General features: G+C 40.5%; 1 protein-coding gene across 1 annotated transcript; it reads right to left on the bottom strand.

The window, feature by feature from the left end:
• Window positions 1-11,031: 11,031 nt before the first annotated feature.
• LOC118793036 (cadherin-like protein 26) lies at window positions 11,032-16,480 on the bottom strand. The gene is made up of 9 exons (XM_036550983.1): window positions 16,358-16,480; window positions 15,986-16,135; window positions 15,574-15,727; window positions 15,265-15,432; window positions 14,750-14,877; window positions 12,324-12,506; window positions 11,334-11,593; window positions 11,075-11,145; window positions 11,032-11,036 (listed from the first exon to the last, which is right to left on the bottom strand). The coding sequence occupies exons 1-9, from the start codon at window positions 16,478-16,480 to the stop codon at window positions 11,032-11,034; spliced, it is 1,242 nt and encodes a 413-aa protein (XP_036406876.1).
• Between the last annotated feature and the right edge of the window lie 3,371 nt (window positions 16,481-19,851).

Genomic DNA, 19,851 nt, shown 5'->3' with positions numbered 1-19,851 from the left:
GCAGAATATTCTTATACCTCTTTAACCTCCACTAACATGGTTTAATTGTTGATTTCATCTAAATCAGAATTTAAAGGATTTCACCAAATGGTGTCTAAATTGAAAACACAAAAGAGTTTGGAAGGTACTGATGTTGTGCAGTAGTAGAACTAAGACTGCAGGACACTTCAAGTTTTAAATTACAGTGGAAAATTCATTACTGGTAATGTTTCTGTTTACCACACAATCTCTAAATCCTTGTAAGAGATCTTCACATTCTTACCCTAGCAGGGTGTGGTCTTTTGCAGGCCTTTCCAGCGTATCACAGGAGCTGTGCGATTGCCGGCGGACACTGCCAGAGCTCCAGCACGAGGTGGTGCTTTGAGTGGTGGTGGAGCTTCTGCCATCGTTTATGTAGTCCCAGATGGTTGCCTGTCTTGGTGCTGACCTGCAAGAGGGCAACATCTCTTGAGTGATTGCCACAAGAGCACTGTTTAAACTACACTGGCATCATCACACACGTGTGCTCCTCTGTGTGTTCCTGAATTCTTATTACTGATCAAGTTGATGAAATTTTCTGTCAGAGTCACTAAGGATTAGTATCTAAAACAGCAGAACTTAGATAAATGGATATTGGAAATGATATGTGCTGTAACGAAAATGACCAATTACCGTTCCTGAGGCATGCACTTTGGGATGGGACTAGGAGATGGCGGACACTTGAAAAGAGCCGAATAACTTTTTGTTGTTGGAGGGAGGGGAGCCGCCTTTGGTGGTGCTGCGGGGGAAGGTTTAGGGGGGAGGGAAGGTTTATGGGGCGGTGTGGGGGTGGGCTTAGGTGGGACACAGGGAGAAGGTTTAGGAGCTGGGGTGGGGGCGTGCTTAGGGGGGAGGCAGAAGGGTTTAGGTGATGGAGTAGGGGAGGATTTAGGGGGGAGAGAAGTAGTTTTAGATGGCACGGTGGGGGAGGGCTTAAGGAGGAGGGATGGCCCTGATTTAGGAGGCGGGGTTGGGCAGGGCTTCTGGGGGAGGGAAGAAGGTTTAGGGGGAGCTGTGGCAGAGGGCTTGGGGGGGAGAGAGGAAGAATGTTTAGATGGTGGGGTGGGAGAGGGCTTCGGGGGAAGAGAGGGAGAGGATTTTGGGGGCAGGGAGGAGGAGGCTTTAGGGGGCTGGATTGGTGGGGTGGGAGAGGGCTTCAGGGGAAGAGAGGGAGAGGATTTTGGGGGCAGGGAGGAGGAGGCTTTAAGGGGCTGGATTGGTGGGGTGGGAGAGGGCTTCAGGGGAAGAGAGGGAGAGGATTCTGGGGGCAGGGAGGAGGAGGCTTTAGGGGGCTGGATTGGTGGGGTGGGAGAGGGCTTCGGGGGAAGAGAGGGAGAGGATTTTGGGGGCAGGGAGGAGGAGGCTTTAGGGGGCTGGATTGGTGGGGTGGGAGAGGGCTTCAGGGGAAGAGAGGGAGAGGATTCTGGGGGCAGGGAGGAGGAGGCTTTAGGGGGCTGGATTGGGGAAGGTTTTGGAGGTGGAGAGGGGGAAGGTTTCAGTGAGGGAGTGGCAGGCAGAGACGAATGACAGCTGTCAGTAGATGTACTCTGCGCTGCCTTCCCTTTCTTCCCCTGCTTCCTTTGCTTCCTCCTTTTCTTTGATTGTTTCCCCTTTTCGTCAGGCATGGGTTTACATGCCTCGCTGGGGGAGGGTTCAGGAGTAGCAGGGGGTGGAGGGACGAGGGATGGGATGGATGGAGGGGGAGGGATCTGGGAGAGAGTGGGAAGGGGGGTGAGAGAGGGAGGGGGAGTGAGAGAGGGAGGGGGCGTGAGAGAGGGAGGAGGGCTGAGAGAGGGAGGGGGAGTGAGGGAGGGAGGGGGCGTGAGAGAGGGAGGGGGGGTGAGAGAGGGAGGGGGAGAAGGAGCTGGAGCAGGGCAGGGGATGCAGTCAAAGGACTTTGTCTTTGCTTTCTTCTTATTGATTTTTGGCCTTTTTCCCTGATCCTTAGCTCCAGAAGAACGGGAGGGGGAGAGTGCAGGATAGAGGGGCAGGGAGGAGGATGGTTTCGGATGTAGTGGAGTGGATGTGGTAGAGGACAGGGATGGAGAGAGCTTGGAGGAAGGGGAGGGAGGGGGTGTAGGGTAGAGGGAAGGAAGGGGTGGGCAGGGTAGGGCAGGAGAGGTTTTAGGGGGGAATGGCAGGGACAGTACTAGAGGGAAAACAAAAGAAAAGGTTTGAGGGAGGAACAGATCGTTAGGGTGAGGGAGGGGCAGGGTGTAAGGGACAGGGTGGGGAAGGGCATATGGAAGAGGCAGCAAGTGCTGTTTCCTCTCTGCTGCCTTCCACTGCCTTCCATAAAAATGGTCCTCCTGTTTCAGAAAGGATGCAGGCATTTAGAAGCTCTGATCTATTGACATTAACTCTATGTCTATTTAAAGCAGCATTCAAAGAAATTACAGTCGGTAAATTTTCGGAAACCAATAAATCAGTATGATCTAACATAATCGCTAAAAAGTATAACCAAGAAAAAAACTAGGAGGAATCAAAAGAAATCAGTTAAGTTGCCATTCTAATTCATCAATAATTGATTGACTGATTGATTCTGATTAATTAATTTGAATGATTCTGATTAATTCATTCAAATGTTCATCACTCTAAATTAGAAATGCCTTTGGGAAGTACAATTCCTGCTTAATGTGTATCAAACATTGCAGATGTGATCACTGTATAAAGTTTCCAAGGAAACTGTACTTATGAAGAATCTTCTCTGAGAATAAATTTATCTCTGATCAATATTGGAGTACCTGGACGAAACAAAGTTGTAGCTTCTGTAGGTGCTGCTGGAAGGACAGCTGAATCTTTGGCAGCTCTCTAGCCTTCTGCAGAAGAAAAGTAAGTTTACAACTTTTGCAAAAGTTGTTATTTATTACACATATTTATAATGGACTTAAGTAAAAGTAATTTCAGTGTTGTAAGTGATTCATAACCATTTAAATAAACAAAGCTATCTGTATGACTATGTGTAATGTGTAATGTGTGTATGACTCATTTCCTTCCAAATGTGGAGGGAAACAATGGGATCAGATTAGGTGAATATTCATTTTCACTCACACTTTAAGAAAGAGAAATTAAAGATGTCAATGAAGTACATTTGCTATTTTGAACAGCGTTCTTAGGCTGTCTTTTTTACGAAAACTGATACTGAAATAATGAAATTGGACTTTTCATTTTTTGCTCATCAAATGAAAATAGTTTCTCTCATCAACATACCTGGTGAATCACAGCATCCTGCTGGATCAGGTGTGATTTCCTGCAACACAGAGATCAGGGGCTTTTCAACTTCCTGCTGCACAAGTCGTTACTTTAGGATCCTTACTCCTGTTGTTTTGTAGCGCTGTCACACCCCATGACACTAATATACATCTTTGTCCTCCACCAACAGTTTGAACAATTTAAGAATTTACATAAAGGTCAAAGACATTGGTGGCTTGTCCGGAGTTTAGTCTAAAGACTACCATCAATTAAGCTTTCAACTTCCTTTCAACTTTCATCATCATTTTGGCATCTATTGACTATATTGGTATTATTGCAGCTATAATCACCCCTATAGCACCTAGAATCTAAACTTTATTTGTCTGCCTGTCACCTCTTTTCAGTGTTATATGTGCACGCAGCCAAAATTTGACTGATAATTACCTCTGTGCTGCCTTCTTCATCCGGCACGCTTCCAGCTTCTGACTCAGATTTTTCATCTTTAGGTCATTGCCTCTCCTGTTTGTTTCCATGCTGGACACCATTTCATTGCTTTCTGCCATTTCCTTCATCCTTTTTTCCATTTCTCTGAACCATTTCTTTTAGAAATATGATATGATAAATGTAAATGGTTGTATTGAGAATGGTGGACTCTATGAGCCACAGATGCATGCGAAAGTCAATTATAGTTATTTTTCAAATTCTGATATTCTGAATCTAAGCTGTATCTCTTATGTTGTTAATTGTCACTGACAATATAAACAGTTGGGCCAACTGATTTCAGATTCTCACCTTCAGTTCCTCATTTTCATTTTTGATCAAAGCCAGCAATTCTTCTACACTGTCTGAGTGTTCACCACTCTCTTTCATCTAAAATGAACAAGTACAGGAACCAGCATGATTACAGGTGTTTCTATGACCCATTGTATATGGGAAAGGGCTTCCCAGACTTACTTTTTCTTTCAGCTGCAGAATCCTAACTTCAGTAGCATGCTTATCTTTTATTTGTCTGGATATTTTCTTTTCCAATTCCTTTTCGTTGGCTAGAAAAAATAAAACATTATGATTTTTTAAATATGGTTCTATAACTCGATCAGCACCCATGAATCAAACTGATTAGATATCGTTATAACCACACTTCAGAGGTCTGAACTTCTATCCACGTATGAATGCATTTGCTTTGTATGATATCCTAAAAACGTAACTAACAATTCAAGTCAGAACTGGCTGTGTTTCCTCATACCAGCGATAGGGGTTAGATCAGCCTCTCAAATGTCTTTTCAAAATTCCACTTTCCTATACTACTTACCATTGCGCTCTCCGTTTCCTAATAGATTTGCAACAAAAAACTTATCCCAGATCATCGGGAAATTCCGCAATGGATATGATAACCCTGTTAAACTGCAGCGCATAGCTGCCATGTTCTCAAGGTATCCGTCTTTATGAACACCAAACTAACAATATCAGTCAATTGATCGTGAGCTCTGTTTGATGCAATATGTTTCTCTGATCTCGAGTGAAGAAAACCGCAAATCGCTGTAAATATATAGACCAGCAGCAACTGCAATTCAGTCCCAACGTCCCCAGTAACGTCACAACAGAACGCGCCACTGTATGCATTATGACGTAGGGAGCAGCGACTTATTGTTTAAAAAGTGATTATGAATTTGGCATAAAAGCTTTCAACATGGGCTAATATTACAGAAAATCTCATTTCAAAGCATCTTTTTTGGCCAACGTTTTTCATCTTCATTTGTTGTTTTCAAGTATATGTTGTATTTGCCACTTTTCCCCCGATATAACTGAATAGGCTTAGTTAATAAATCCTCATTTTAAAGTGGTCATATCCACAGAAAATGTAACAGTTACGTGTAAAACGTAACTCCTTTTAAAGGCAACCTGGGAGAGGCTTTCTATTTTCAAACGCATTTCTTCTTTTCACAATTTGACCGCTTTTTCGGTTAAAGGCAATTTTTCTACACCTGTACCAAAAAACCTCAGCGCGGCCCAAAAGAAAAAAAGAGCAGCCAATTCGTTTGTTAAAGAATTACAGCAACAATGTATTCAGTACTCACTAATGGTATGTGCAAGGCAGTGCACATTTGTCTTGTATGAGCACTTAAAAAATAATTAAAAAAAAAAAAAGATCATTCTGGAATCAAAAGTGATATGATCTCAAACAAAGACATTTACATACTGTTTTAACAGGCTAATTGATTTATTAATCAGTCAGTAGTAGATAAAATTTCATATTTTTTAGCGCATTTTTTACAATTGAACTTTCACACAGTTTGCCAGAGGGAATCGAAAAACCAGAAAACCCAGAGATAACAGGGAAAAACTGGAAAATTATTCCCTGACCCCAGGAGAAGGCAGCCGAGAGACTCCTGGAAAACAGTAGCCAAAAAAGCCAACAGTGACATGGAAACTCATGGGGGACTCTGAATGAAATATCCATGAGTCCTAGGTTGTCATAAGAGGGCCTACCAATTTAGGCACAGTATGTACAAAAGCACATGAGCACAATATAAATCAATGGTCATGAAGGCTATCTGAGACATTTAGAGCAGGAACCTGCTACAAGCACCAGGACAATCCCACTAAAAATGAGCTGCCACCATTTCTCGGCACCAGAAATTTTCTATAGCCAAAAGCCAACCTCCATCTCAGAACCTAGTTTATCTATAAAGACTTACTATGAACATAGGTTTTTAATCCTTGACAGTACTGAGATCATGTCTGATTCTAAAATGAAATTAGATTATTTTAGCTGTCGCCCCTGTCGTTAATAGGAAAATACTGGGGCTGACAACTGCCCCGTGGAATCAATCCTTTGGAGTCACTAAGTGACAGCCTAGGGTAAGTGCCAAAATTTTATGGTGCTACAGAAGTTTTTGGGGCGCATGACTATCATTTCTGTTTTGTCTATAGCCAGAAGCAGGAGGTTTGATGTCAATTTTATATATAGAAATGGGCAGCGAACAGTGTCTGGAGCTACAGTACCCAGTTTCTGGCTGTATGCAGAACTTATTAACATGATCATGCTTAAATGCACTTGGATAGCTGTTATCTGAACCAGCCAATGAGCAATTTTCAAGTGGTCACTCAGCATTTCTGCGGTGCAAGTTTGGGGTGGGGATGCGGGGGCCTCTCTGGAAGGATCATTTGTTGGTCTCTCTGGCTCAGTTCACCGCCTCCGTTGTGCTGCAGTGCCACTGCAATAGAGACCACCATAGTTATGCTCCCTGTGAAGCTCTTCCAGGACAGAATTATACAGATATACAGGCCCGTCGGCAATATTCATTATTGCCGATGGGTCAGTTCCTACCTGTATACATAGAAGAGGAGGTAGGCACTCCTCTCCCTCAGCTGTAAAACGGAGTCCTGCGAGCTCCGTTGGACCACATGGTCATCAAAGGTGAGCCAGCTGGTACTGGCCAGCTCGTAGTGACCTGCGCGGTTACACACTTGTGAGTCCCTGTGATTTATTGTTTCCTTATTCATTCATTTTTTTACTCTTTATACTGAGAATCTGCATATTAGTGCACTTGTGTGTTTGTGTGAGTCTCTCTACGTGTCTGTACGTGTCTTACCACAGGTTGTGCTCCGTCCAAGGTGGGACAGGATGCTCCTTAGTTTGTAGCGATGACCCTGGGGAGCAGATTAAAAACAAGTATAATCAGAAAGGGTACAGTCCCACCTAATATCATCCTGCAGAACCTGGAGCAAAAAGTCCTTTCCTCTCTCTCTCTCTCTTTCTCTTTCTCTCTCTCCCTATCTCTCCCCTCTGTCTTTATCACTCTCCCTCTCGCTTTCCATCTCCTCACCTGATTGGCTCCTTTTCTCTCTCCCTGTCCCACCTGGCTCTGAGTCTCTGCTTCAGAAAGCACAAATATGATCAGACTCTCCTCACTATGACTGTAGGACTCACTTTACACTTTCTCACCGCTTACTTGTCACTTTGCAATCATGGCTAAATATCACCTGCTTACTTCTCTTTATTGGCTCTGCTGTTTTGTCTCACTGGTTGCTGTCTTGTACATAATTTGTTTCTCACTTTACAGGTGTTAGAACTGAATACATTGTCATTACCTGAAGAAGGGGAGGAGGCCTCCATGCTGAGCTTGATGGCCAGCTCAACCTGCTCCTCTTCACTCATCGTTTCCACTCCACTGCTTTGGCTGTGGAGGAAGAGGCAGAAAGTCACTGGTATGGTGGAGAAGAGATGGAGTTTTCCTCTATGAGCCAGTGAGTATTGACACTACTATAAAGATGTGAACCTTTGCGAATGTGGGAATAGGTACAGTCCATTACACTGGGTGTGTGTGCATCAGTGTGTGAACAGTGCTGTGCAGTGCAGTGTGTGAACAGTGCTGTCGTAAATTGCTATGCTTTTTAAATTGTTTCTTGTTGCCGCCTTTACTCTGACACTCATTGCGCTGTTTGAAGTTGTTGATGTTTGCTGTTTGAAGGTGTATCGTATTAGTTGTCCTATACGCTGTAGTTGTACAAATCTGATAGTACTGTGTCCTCAAACAGACCTTGCTCTCAGCTGAGAACTGTCTCATTGTGGAACTGTACACATCCTGTCCCCGTACTGTTGCTGTACTTACTGTATGCACTTTTGTAAGTCGCTTTGGATAAAAGTGTCTGCTAAATAAATAAATGTAAATGTAAATGTAAACCCAGGCTCACCTTACTCTCCTGAATGGCTCCTGAGGTGTCTCTACATTTGGAGCACATTGCAGGTGCAGGGAGAGTTCCGGCAGGATGTGCACTTTACTCTCCAGCTTCTGGAGGGTCCAGCTGGAGGTCGTGGTGAATCGTTTTAGCTGCAGGACAAGGACCCTGTGCAGAAACAGAAACAGGGATTTTAACACTAATACCAAACAGGTGTCATTTAAGTCTGTTTCCAGCCATAATCAATGCTCTTATGCTGTCCTGTGGGTCCCCCTCCGAGCAGAGGCTGGATCTGTTAGACATGCTGAAAGTGAGGCGGTGAGGTGGTGCTTACCGAGGCAGGGACAGCAGCTTTGCCTCAACTGTGGCCTCCTGCCCAGGGCACGTCTGGCACCTGCATTCATCCTTGGTTACCTTTAGACTGAAATAACAGCACATTATCAGCCATTTGCTTCGAAGCAGTAGCCAACACAGAATGTACTGTCGAATAGTTTGTGTGTGTGTATGTGTGGGAGCGGGTGGTACTGACCCTAAAATACTGTTGAAGGCTGCCCTGTAAGTTGCCCTGAGGTATCAGGTCTAGGGACAGGTTGTTGTAAATTTCTGTCCCACAGACCTGTGCCCCACACCTTCCAGAGAGGGAACACCACAGAGAAACATACGTTAGCACACACAGAACAAACTCTGATACTGTTTTATTTCACACAATAATATCTTACCTTCTCTTTTGCTCTTTTTTCTCAAACATGGCTTGTAGTAAATGTACACAGCCATTTTCAACTCAAACGGCCCACAGCTAAGAGGTAATACTGAAGTCCAGTGAAGACCACTCACCTGCAGCAGGTTAGTACACCCTGCATCTGGAAGTCATAATTTGACTCTACTGGGCAGGAGTACAAACCAAGGGCATGTCTCCTCTTCAGGGACCCTGACTCCTCCTTAAGTTGTGAGAACAGGACAGTGAGTGTGTGTGCCAGAATGAGTCATCTCCCACCTGCTGTTCGTCCCCGCAGAACTCCCTGTAGTTGTCGGAGACGGTCTTCTTGAATGACTGCAGTAGGCTCGCCTTGTCATTCATGTGGCCAGACCTGGCCAAATGTAGATCTGAAAAGCACCTGTAGGGGGAGACAGAGAGGCAGCAGGGATTAGAATTTCATTCAGCAAAACAGTACTTAACCCACATAAATTATAAAATACTATTGAATATTATTATTAAATAAACTGCACCCTAGCATGACTTATTTCAGCTTGCGCACACCTGCTGTTCTTTGATTATGGTGTCGTGATAAACAAACTTTCTGCCCTGTGCGGTGTGGTTCAGAAAGCGCTATGTGGAATATTCTGCTCCTTTGACATTATTTCATTTGAAGTAGATTGTCAGGCTTATCAGTCCACACTCCAGATCAGTGGGTGGCGGTAACGCACCTTTACAAAAAGAAGACGATAACCTCAACCCTGTATTTCGCTATTCTTGGTGGGATATTGGATGAATTTATTGATTACAAGCTGGCTACATTGGGGAGAAAACTTTTCTACCTCTCCAGCTAGGTTTGCATTATTATTCTTGATCTTGCTCAGTTGTTTTTGTTTGCTGTGGATGTTATGCCATTTTATGCTATGTAGCCCACGTGTTACATTACGTGGTTTGTTACGCTTTCGTTAGCTAAGGTTACATCATTATCATACTCTTGCCTAGCAGTGTCCACACAACAACAACAAAAAAATAATAACGTTAATTGGAGAGTAGGCTTACGTTATAATTATCTAAATGTGAATATATTCAAAAATTGGTAATTATGGCTGACACTCTGGCCAGGTGTTATGCAAAAAGATTGACAGAGTAACTCACCTGTCCATTATGGATGCGAAGGCAACACCTGCGTGTTAGCCAATTTACCGCTTTCAGACTGAAGCTAATAATAGATAAAACAGCTTAAAGTAGGCACATAATGATTTAGCTAGACTGATAGACAGTTTAGCTGTAACGTTACCCATAGTGATTATCTCATCAGCTGATTTAACTGCTCCTGCATAAAAAATCATCAACACACAGCATTATGCTACTTAAGGGCTTTATTGCACCAAATATTGTACTGTAAAGACACAACTCAACACAACACAAATATTCAAATGAAAAAGTGTATTTCATAAAACAGTTACATGCTGTTAAATAACGTTGAATGCAAAAAAAATAGAACTCAAGACAACACAAAGTTTTTCAACTGCTTCTTTGTTGTAGGTCAACAATTTTCACAACAAGGAACAACAGGGGTGTGTTGCAGGGTGCACACATGTACAGTATTTTGTGGCCCTCCTCTGCTTCCTCCTCCTGGAAGTGGACTGGCAGACCTTGCAGCACCTCCTCCTGCTTTGGGCCTCTGTCTGAGGGACCTCGGAAGGGAAGGGGCACTCCGTGAGACGCAGAGGGTTATCTGCAGGAGGGCAGCCTGCAGTTGGTGGGCGGAAGATTTATCAATGCATGGGATGTCCGCAGTAAAACATAATCACCACAGCTCTCTCCAGTTTGTGAAGGCAAAACTCAGCAAAACGCCCCAGGAACAAATGTGCACTCGACAGACCTGTGGTAATCATCATATATAAACTGTAATTCCACTATTTATACTGTACAGGATCTTCAGAGGTGGAGTCTTATTGGCCCATACACATTGTGTGTCAAGTGTGATGGCAGTGTGGGGACAGAGGGCTGCTCAATGTGTGGACACTGAGCTCCAGAGCTTCAGGTCTGGATGCTTTTTTCTTTCTGATCATCAAAAAGGCAAACATGGTGGTGTCCACCAAGACCAGAGTCCCAATGCATAGCAGTTTCATCAGCATGCATGATGACTCACAGCCACCTACAATGACAATAACCACAATAAAAGAGGTCAACACAGAAATGTTATATACCAGTGTAAAAGTCATATTAAAATGTGAAAGGGTGCTATGTCCAAAGGAGTCTTGCTCCTGGCCCTGATCCAGCCTCTTGTGGTGGTATATATTCTTATAGGTCACAAAACCACCATTATAATGCAGGTGCTTTGCCTGTTTAACTGGTTCTTACCCTCAGCAGCTGTTGCATTGCAGGTATTATTCGCCACATTGAGTGTTTCTCTGTCCAGGATCATTGATGTTGATATTTCATTAGTCTTGGATTGCATTGTTACCCGATCATCTCGTTCATCACCTTCCATGTATCTGCTGGTGCTAATAAAAAGTCCATTGGTCTGTTCTGAATCTACCATTGTGACTGGTAATCTGCAACTCAGAAAAGAAGCGCGAGTATAAACACTGTGATTAAATATGTAAGGAGTTAGGTGAGCAATCTTTTCTTGTTTTAGTCATTTTTTGCTAGTTTTGATCTGAAAATTTTGAAAGTATATGTTGAACAACATCGGTGTGTGTGCGTGTGTGAGAACATGATATATCTATATTCACAATCTTACAATAATTCTGTGGTGGTGTTCTTTTCATGCATTTCTGTGACGTCTTCAACTGCACGTGCAAATATCGGGGGATCACTGATGTCCTCCAGGATGATGGTGACCTTTTGTGTTGGGACACCTGTTCCAGACATGCCCCCGGTGTTGACCACCTGCCAAAGTCCTGTTGTAGTCTTCTTCTTCAGCTCACAATAGAAGTATGGCTCCTCATTCTCCACGCTGATGGACAGGGTCCTCTCTGCACCCTCCTCAAACATCAGAGGCTAATATCACACAGAGAGAGCAGAGCAGAGCATGCCCAATGTACAAAGTATCTTACTGTGGTAATTTTCAATATACAGTATCTCTGCAGATTTGATGATAGATGTATGTATGAAGAATTCACTGTTAAACCACACTTATTCCTGGATTAAATCAACATTAGTACAGAAGTACAGAAGTACAGAAACTATTGGTTTGTTTGCAAACTGCAGATAAACAGGCCATAAAGGTAAATGTTTGTAGGCTGTGGGTCACAGTAAGTCTAAAGTTTTCTTCATCGACCCCCCCTCCATTGTCTGTGATGAAGGACAATGATGAATTGGGCCATTGTCTTAAAACACCAGATGAAAAAAAACGTAAATGGGGGAATTGAACTAGTGAAGATGAGAATCCATCTCTTCTAATACTCCTACCAAAAGACACATTGTATTGCTAGCTCTTCAGTGTGAGCCTTGGTTAGATACATCTTGTACATAAGGCAATTCCATGGATTTCAGAAGGCAGATTGAAGTTTTGGTCCAACAGACTTTGGTCTCTCATGCAAGACACAGTGTGTAAGAACCACTTCTTCTTTATACAGCCTACTTCATATGAGCCTCTCCCCCATGAATGACAGAATGTATCCTTTAATTAAGAAATGAACTTCAACTGAAAAAATCCATGTAAACCTCTGAGTGTGGAGTCTCTTACTGTATGTCAAGAAGAAATATAGTGAAGAAATGCACCCTTTACCTTCTCTACTATTAGAACTCCATCATTTGTTACTGGGTCTGTTTCTATTTTAAAATGGTCACCCTTGTCTTCATATATTGTATACTTTGCCCTCCAGGCTGGGGTGTTTTTCTTGTCCTTGTCTTCTACTTGTAGTCGGAGAACATGCTTCCCAGACTCTCCTGCCTTTACCCTTCCTGTTTCCTGAAACACAGCAATGGATCATTGCTAAGTTAACTTAAAAGCTATTTAGCATGATTTACATGTCGGCGAAGTGAGAATTTAATGAAAATTAAATGGTCTGAACCCAGCAGAAATTAATGCCCTTGTTTTTTGTCCGGCACTCCGAATACCGAACGCAAATGACACCAATTACTAAAACTCCTCCCTTAACCAACATGTAAAATATAAGATTTGATTTAATTTAATTATTATTATTAAAGGTATTAATTATCAATTAAATCGCCAAATTTGTTGATAAGAAATGAGCCATCTGGTGGATCAACCTTTGCCAGAAATGTACAATCACAACTGGATTAAAACTAAATTAAATTAAAAAGGTTTATTGAGCAGTTGCACTAAGACAAAATTCAGAGTCTGGGCTACAGACCTGGTCCACTACCTTAACATACATTAAATTACATAAAGACATTAACAAAACAAGAACATGGATGGATCACGGAATGGATGAATGAATGTGTGAAGAGAAAATTACCCAAGCCAATTTTTTACCTCTCCTAAGGAGGAACACAGGAACCACTCACAATAGTAGCAAAACTCCAAAAGGAAAAATCCCAAAAAGTTGCAGGAGAAACTGAGCCATGGACTGGATGACTGAACGGTTGGCTGAGCGTCTATCTGAGCTGGCTGAGCATAAGAATGAGCATCAAGGCCTGTTCTAGGCCTGACTTAAGAAGAAGCTCTCTCCACCTCCCTGACCTGTGCATAATTAATTTAATGGTGGGGGAGAGCCTGGAGGTTTCTTCAGGACTTAATTTTGTGCTTCAGATCCCAAAATCTGGAAATACCAGATATATTTTTGAGATTATCATTTTTACATTCAGCTCTTCATGAGCATCGCAATGACACTAATAATGCCATTAATAGGCATGTGTTGAGAGGAGAGAGTTGGCTCAGAGGAACTGGTAAAATGGTGGTTTTGCTGCTATATTGAGAAATACACGTTGTTACACGACATTGGGTTTTCCAACATTTTACCCATGGCATGAGGGTACAAATAACTGTGGGGTATGAAAGGGTAAGTGATCCGAACATGTAGATACACACAAAGAAACACACACACACAAATGCACAAACACACACACGTTGATTGTGCTCAGGAAGGGGAGAAGGAGGGGGAGAAGGCAACCTTCTGCTGTTGTGGTTCATCTGGATGTTACTGTTGAGCCCCTAACCCCTGCGATGTGGAAAAACCGCGTAAAATTTTCAACCCCCCTAGACAAGCATATTATGGTATTAAACAATAAATAATACATTAATTTTATATATATATATATGTATATTTTATGCATTTATGACTTACTAAACTTTTTTACATTTTCTTTACTGTTCGTCTGCTATGCGCGTCGTCTGCAGTGCTATGCGGTTTCCTGCACAAGGTTGCAAAGCTCCCAAAAAATACCCATTTAATTGTTTGTTGCCGACCCGCAAAAAAATCGAAGCTGCAATGTGGAAAGCCGTGATGTGAGAGGGTCAACTGTATATGTGGTATTATTGACACCTTCAGGAATTGTAGTTCACATAAACATGAAAAAAAGTATTCCTTAATGAACCACACAATTCAACACACAAGCGAAGGGCGACAGTTCTTGAAATATCTTGATAGTGATGACAAAGTTTAGTAAATGCAGGGTTTGTGCAATTTACTGTAGTTATGTCCAGAGAAACAGAGAAAAAAGAAACTGAAACAGTGTGGTCAGGATCACAAATCATGGCAAAATAAAACTGGATGACTATGAAAGTAAATTTGTTTACAGACAAACAGAACAAGAAAGTTCACATAGCCAATCACAAATGCTACAGTAAGTAATGTGCAGTTTGGCGAAAAGTTTATCCTCTACTTTGCCTAGCACCATGAAATAACTGCCATCCTTTCACATCAGTGTAAGATTCCTGTAATTTAATCGCTAATACATGCCTGCTGTATTTATGAATTATACATCTGATTCTCCTTTGTTTCTGAAAGACAACAATGGGTCAACATGGAATTTCAAATACAGTGCATGCAGTGATTGCAGTAAATCACTAAAGCAAATTTATATGGGAAAGAGCTGGCTGGTAACCAATGTCATTAAAATGTGCAAAGCAGAGATTGCAATATGAAGAAAGGAAACAGCTAAAGCAATTGGACAGTGCAAAATATCACAAAAACATGGCTGTTTTACACAGAACTTAAAGTTTACAATAATGTAAAAATGTGTACTTACTACATGACCAATGAAGGTGGGAAGGTGATTGTTTCTGTCCAAGACATTGACAACAACTGTGCACATACTAGAGAGGCGAACCACTTCACCGTGGTCTTTTGCTTCCACCAGGATGGTGTATTTTTGTGCTTTCTGAAATTAAATTACAGTCCATTTCCATACACAATTTGTGCTACTCCTAAAATAAAACAAGTAGGTGTACTTTTTGGAATGAGTGCACGTTTTAAAGTAAGGTAAACTACCATTTCAATGTAAATTAACTAAGCATATGCAAACATTTAAATGGGAAATAGGAGGGTCATTTCTCCAGAACAGTGGATCAGTGGAACAGTGGAACAGAACATGAAACATGAACACAGAACATGAAAACCCTATCAAAAGTGCTCTCTTATGGTGGTTTACCCAAATCACATGGAAACAGGGCTAAAGGATTTACATGAAGTTTGTTATATAAATTATATAAATGATTTATATTTAAAGGCAGATGTTGACAGATGAACATATCTTTACAACACTTACATCATAATCCAAACATCCTTTGAATGAGATCAGTCCACTTTGTTCAATGAAGAATTCTATATTAGGTGCATTGGGGATCACAGAAGCAATTCTGTAATCAAACTTTGAATTTGTGGTGCCTGGAGCATCACCATCGATGGCTAACACCATTGTCAATTTTGTTCCTGTTAGTAAAAAGTAGAGAAATGATCTTGTTGTGTCTATACTGTATATTCAAAATAATGTGTTGTGCAACATATTTGTTGAGTAGAGACACTTTTCTGAATACAGAATTGTGAAAAATAGGCCAATAAAGCATGTTTTACCTTGTGATAGTGATTCCTCAATGGTGGTTTCATACACTTTATTCTGGAAACGTGGAGCATGGTCATTTATGTCAGCTATACTTATCTCAATGCCATGCTTTGAGACCATTTCTAAACTTCCATGTACTTCCACGCAGTATATCACTAGTTCAGGCTGTGAGCAGACACCCAATTAGATGAGTCTTTAGAAGTCAGTTAGAAATACAGTGTGAGACTTATTGATTAAATCCAGAGCTCTGTCAATTTAAACATCTGGAATTAATCAATTAATAACATCAATTTTAACTGCAATTTAATTTAAAATACAAACAGCTGATTATATAGCAGCTGTAGTATTCACACTGTGTGTATTTATATAACACACCCATACATTTGGAGGGAAAAAATATGGCCTTGTTTATATTTTACTTACCCTTAACACCTTGTACAGCTCATAGTCAACTTTCTTATGAACGTAAATCCTCCCCGTGTCTTGGTCTACCGAGAGGGTACCCACAGGGTCTTTTTCAACCCCCTGCCCTTGTAGTGCAAATCTAACAGGGTAATTTGTCTTCATGTTTATCTGTAATACATCATATAAAGGCCATCAACAAGAAAGAGATGTGCATCTTTTTATGGGCTCTAGAATGTTCTGCAGGAGTCTTCTGATGAGTATGGAAATCCATTGTGTGACCTTTGTACATTGTCATAATTCCTATACTTTTACCATTAACATACTCAGTTCTACACTAAATATTATACCAAATAAACGGCTGTGGTGGTATGGGTTTTCATGTATACTTACAATTCCAAGTTCATAGGGAAAGGGGCCAGGGTGCTCTTCTGCAATGGTGAATGAGGCCACTGTTGAGGATCGCTTCTGGCGAATATGTTTCTCTGAGGGCGAGGCTGAGGACACAATAGGCATTTCCAGCTGCTGGTGAGAAAAAAAAAACAGTTTTCCCCTTGTTTAGCATTTTGTGCCCACAAACTATGATTGCATTGATCCTGTAAGAAGCCTTTTTCAGCCCCATATACTGACATACACTGACATATTTCTCATGAGAAGAAAACATTTAGGCACGACATGAAGAATTTTTTGTATGCATGGTACACAAAGTACCTTGTTTTTGCATGAGCTTTGACAGTCTGTGTTTCACGCTGACTTTGCTTCAGCCAGCTGCAGATACAATCTAACCAAATGCGTGTCTCAGCTTCTGTAACACTCTGACAAACTATTGAGCTGTGTATTTGTGTATGTGTATCTATTGAGCTGATGATGCAGAGGGAAGAGCTACATATTTCAACGTTTTTATGTAAAACATACTCTTTCACTTTCAAATCAGTTGAATTTGAATTGGATGTTTAAATATAAATTAAGCATTCTTTAAATCTCATGAAAAAGTAGAAAAGGCTGGTATGGTGCCAGCAGTCAGATAAAAACATGAACACATGTAATAGTATTACCAGTGTAAAAAAATAAAAAATACAATGGCTACACAAATCAGGACATGAAGGCAATGAACTCAGCTTTTATAGTTTTTTTAAGTTTATTATCCAGAAATTCAGTGTGAAACAAGTGATCTGGGTGATTTTTTCCTTAATATTGACCAACCAAAATTATCAATGGTCACAAGGTAATCACACAGGACACTATAAATTTCCGATCCCAACATAATTCCCCAGTACCAGATAGCATTACAGCCAAATTTTACCAAACATTCCAACTCTTGTTCCTATTCTTCTTGCAACATTCAACAGCATAGACATTAAATTCTCCTTTAGTATCTTTTAGGAAATTGTTAATAACACTCATACATGAGAAATGAAAAGATCTGCTTATCTGCTGCAATTAACAACCAATTAGTTTAATCAATCTAGGAAATAAAATAATGGCTAAAATTTTTAGTGAATGAGATATTGAAATCTTTATCCAACCTTATGTACCCTGACCTAGTTTTATGGAAAACAGAAAGTCCTTGACCAATAGAAGGAAACTTTTTAACTTACTTCATCATGCTAAATCAAATAAATTAACAGCAGCTATTTGTCTTCAAGAAACATCTTAAGACACAACCCTTCCGCTCTCATCTGCAACCTGAAACACTACCGCCTAAAGGAATTTCTCATGTCTCAAAATAGTTTCCTACTAAACTATATAAAAATGTAATCTAATGGTTTAGCACACTTGTTATCTCTACCAGCTAGCTCGTACCTTGTCTGGTCAACCATTGAAACCTGGTCAAGCAGCACTTCTAATATTGTTGACTCCTTATGGTATGTTGCTTGTGTTGTACTCTACCTCACTTGCACGTCGCTTTGGATAAAAGCATCTGCCAAATGATTAAATGTAAATGTAAAAATGTACAAGTACAATGGGTGCTGAGAAAGCACTTGTTTAACATCTTAGAAGCTAAATACAGTCTATATATAGAGTACAGTCACACCAACTCATATAAGGGTTTTTCTTTATTTTTGATATCAACTATCTTAGAAAAATATTAAAAGACATCAAAACTATGAAATATCCCAAATGGAATTATGCAGTAACCAAAAAAGTGTTAAAACAAATCAAAAATATCTTATACTCTAGATTCTTCAAAGGAACCAAAAACATTTATTCCATTTACAATTTTTTACATGTAAGAAATCCATACATAGGCAAATTTCAAGCATATGCATTTAGATCAAAATGTCTTTGTTCCCTATTATCTTTATCAGGTGTGTCCCAACTTTTTACTGGTACTATATATAGATTATATGTATGATAAAAAATACAGGAGAAGTCTAATTTTTAAATTACAGATCTAGTTTGTTAAATATCGTCCATCAATAGTCAAAGGAACAGGGTAACATGATAGTAACACACAATAGAAGCTTAAAGCTTACAACCTGCTCAACCAAGTTATTGAATAATAACTTGGTTGAGCAGGTTGAATGAAAAATGTGTTTTCTTGTTGACAACAGACCTCTTTTTATCTACATTGACTTTATTGTACTCCAGCGTCTATGCTCAAAATATTCTGAAACTAAAAGGTATAGATGAGATGTAAGCAACAACAAAACAAAAAATATATATTTAATATTGTATGCATTATCACTACAATTAAAATTAGAATGAATGCAATTTTGAATGAAGCAATTTTGCAGATCAAGTTAGAAAAATTAGTTCATAATACAAAATAAACTTAACAAACATAAAGAAACTTCGGGGAAGTGGAGGAATATCTTATAAATCTCAACAATGGAACAAAGCAATTTGAACAATGTACAAGACAAGGGAACAAAAAAATATTTATTTATTTAGTTTGTTTGTTTATTTGTTTTTGCCTTGTGCAGGTTCGGCGCCAGGAGAAAATATAGAGGGGTGCAACTGCAATCCACGGGGAGCACAAAAATTCACAAATACTATTTAGACATCGGGATGTGAGGAGACAACTGGGGGTGCACTGCGGTCCGTCTGCGGGTGCAATACACCCCTAAACACCCTCATAGCGCCGAGCCTGGCCATGTGCTGATGGTACTCATTTATTTTGTCCTATGGGGCAGACGCTGCAGTCACCGTAAGTACAACTTGTATATGTGCAGCACAACGACCTGTTGCTACATTGCAAAGTTAATATATTTGAACAAAGTAGCAGAATAGCTAAGTGCTATTAATTAGAATGATTTAATTTCAAAAGTTAAAATGTGTTAATCAACTAAAATGAGATTTTTAAATATTATGTTATGTGCGGAACAATCAGTCACCTAAAGCTTTAGTTGACAACAACCATTTTTATTGATTTTTGATCACCCTCCGCCATGTGCTTTATTTTCAGGGAAAAACCCAAAGTGTAACATTGGCAGAATATAATACTGATATGTCTATGAATTCACAAAGTCTGCAAGAACAAAAGAGAAAGAAGACTGAAGTTTGCTTCAATATTGAATCGGTCAGAGGGGAATAATTAAGGCTACTATGATCCCTGATCTTTCAATTGCTTCCCTTGTACATTTGAAAAGATTAATCTTATTTGTGAGAGACACCTGAAAAGGTGACATTTTGTCAGCTCTGTAAACAGATAGGTGTAGGCTACATCACTGAGGCATGTCATCTGGCAGAACGGCGATCAAGGAAAGAGAAGGTCTTAGTTCATGCTGGGGAGTACCACTGAAAATGCAACATTTTAAATCACTCCAGCAGTTTACCTTCATATGGCTGAAAGCTTTGATAGCGAAATGAGTTTCTTATGCATCTATGAAATCAAGCTGTAACGGCATTAAATACAATAAACTTTTTAAAAGTAACTTCCACAA

This window comes from Megalops cyprinoides, chromosome 18, assembly GCF_013368585.1.
Source record: "Megalops cyprinoides isolate fMegCyp1 chromosome 18, fMegCyp1.pri, whole genome shotgun sequence".
Classification (NCBI taxonomy): domain Eukaryota; kingdom Metazoa; phylum Chordata; class Actinopteri; order Elopiformes; family Megalopidae; genus Megalops; species Megalops cyprinoides.
The sequence above is the reverse complement of the archived record's forward strand: the minus strand, read 5'-3'. Positions and strand labels throughout refer to the sequence as shown.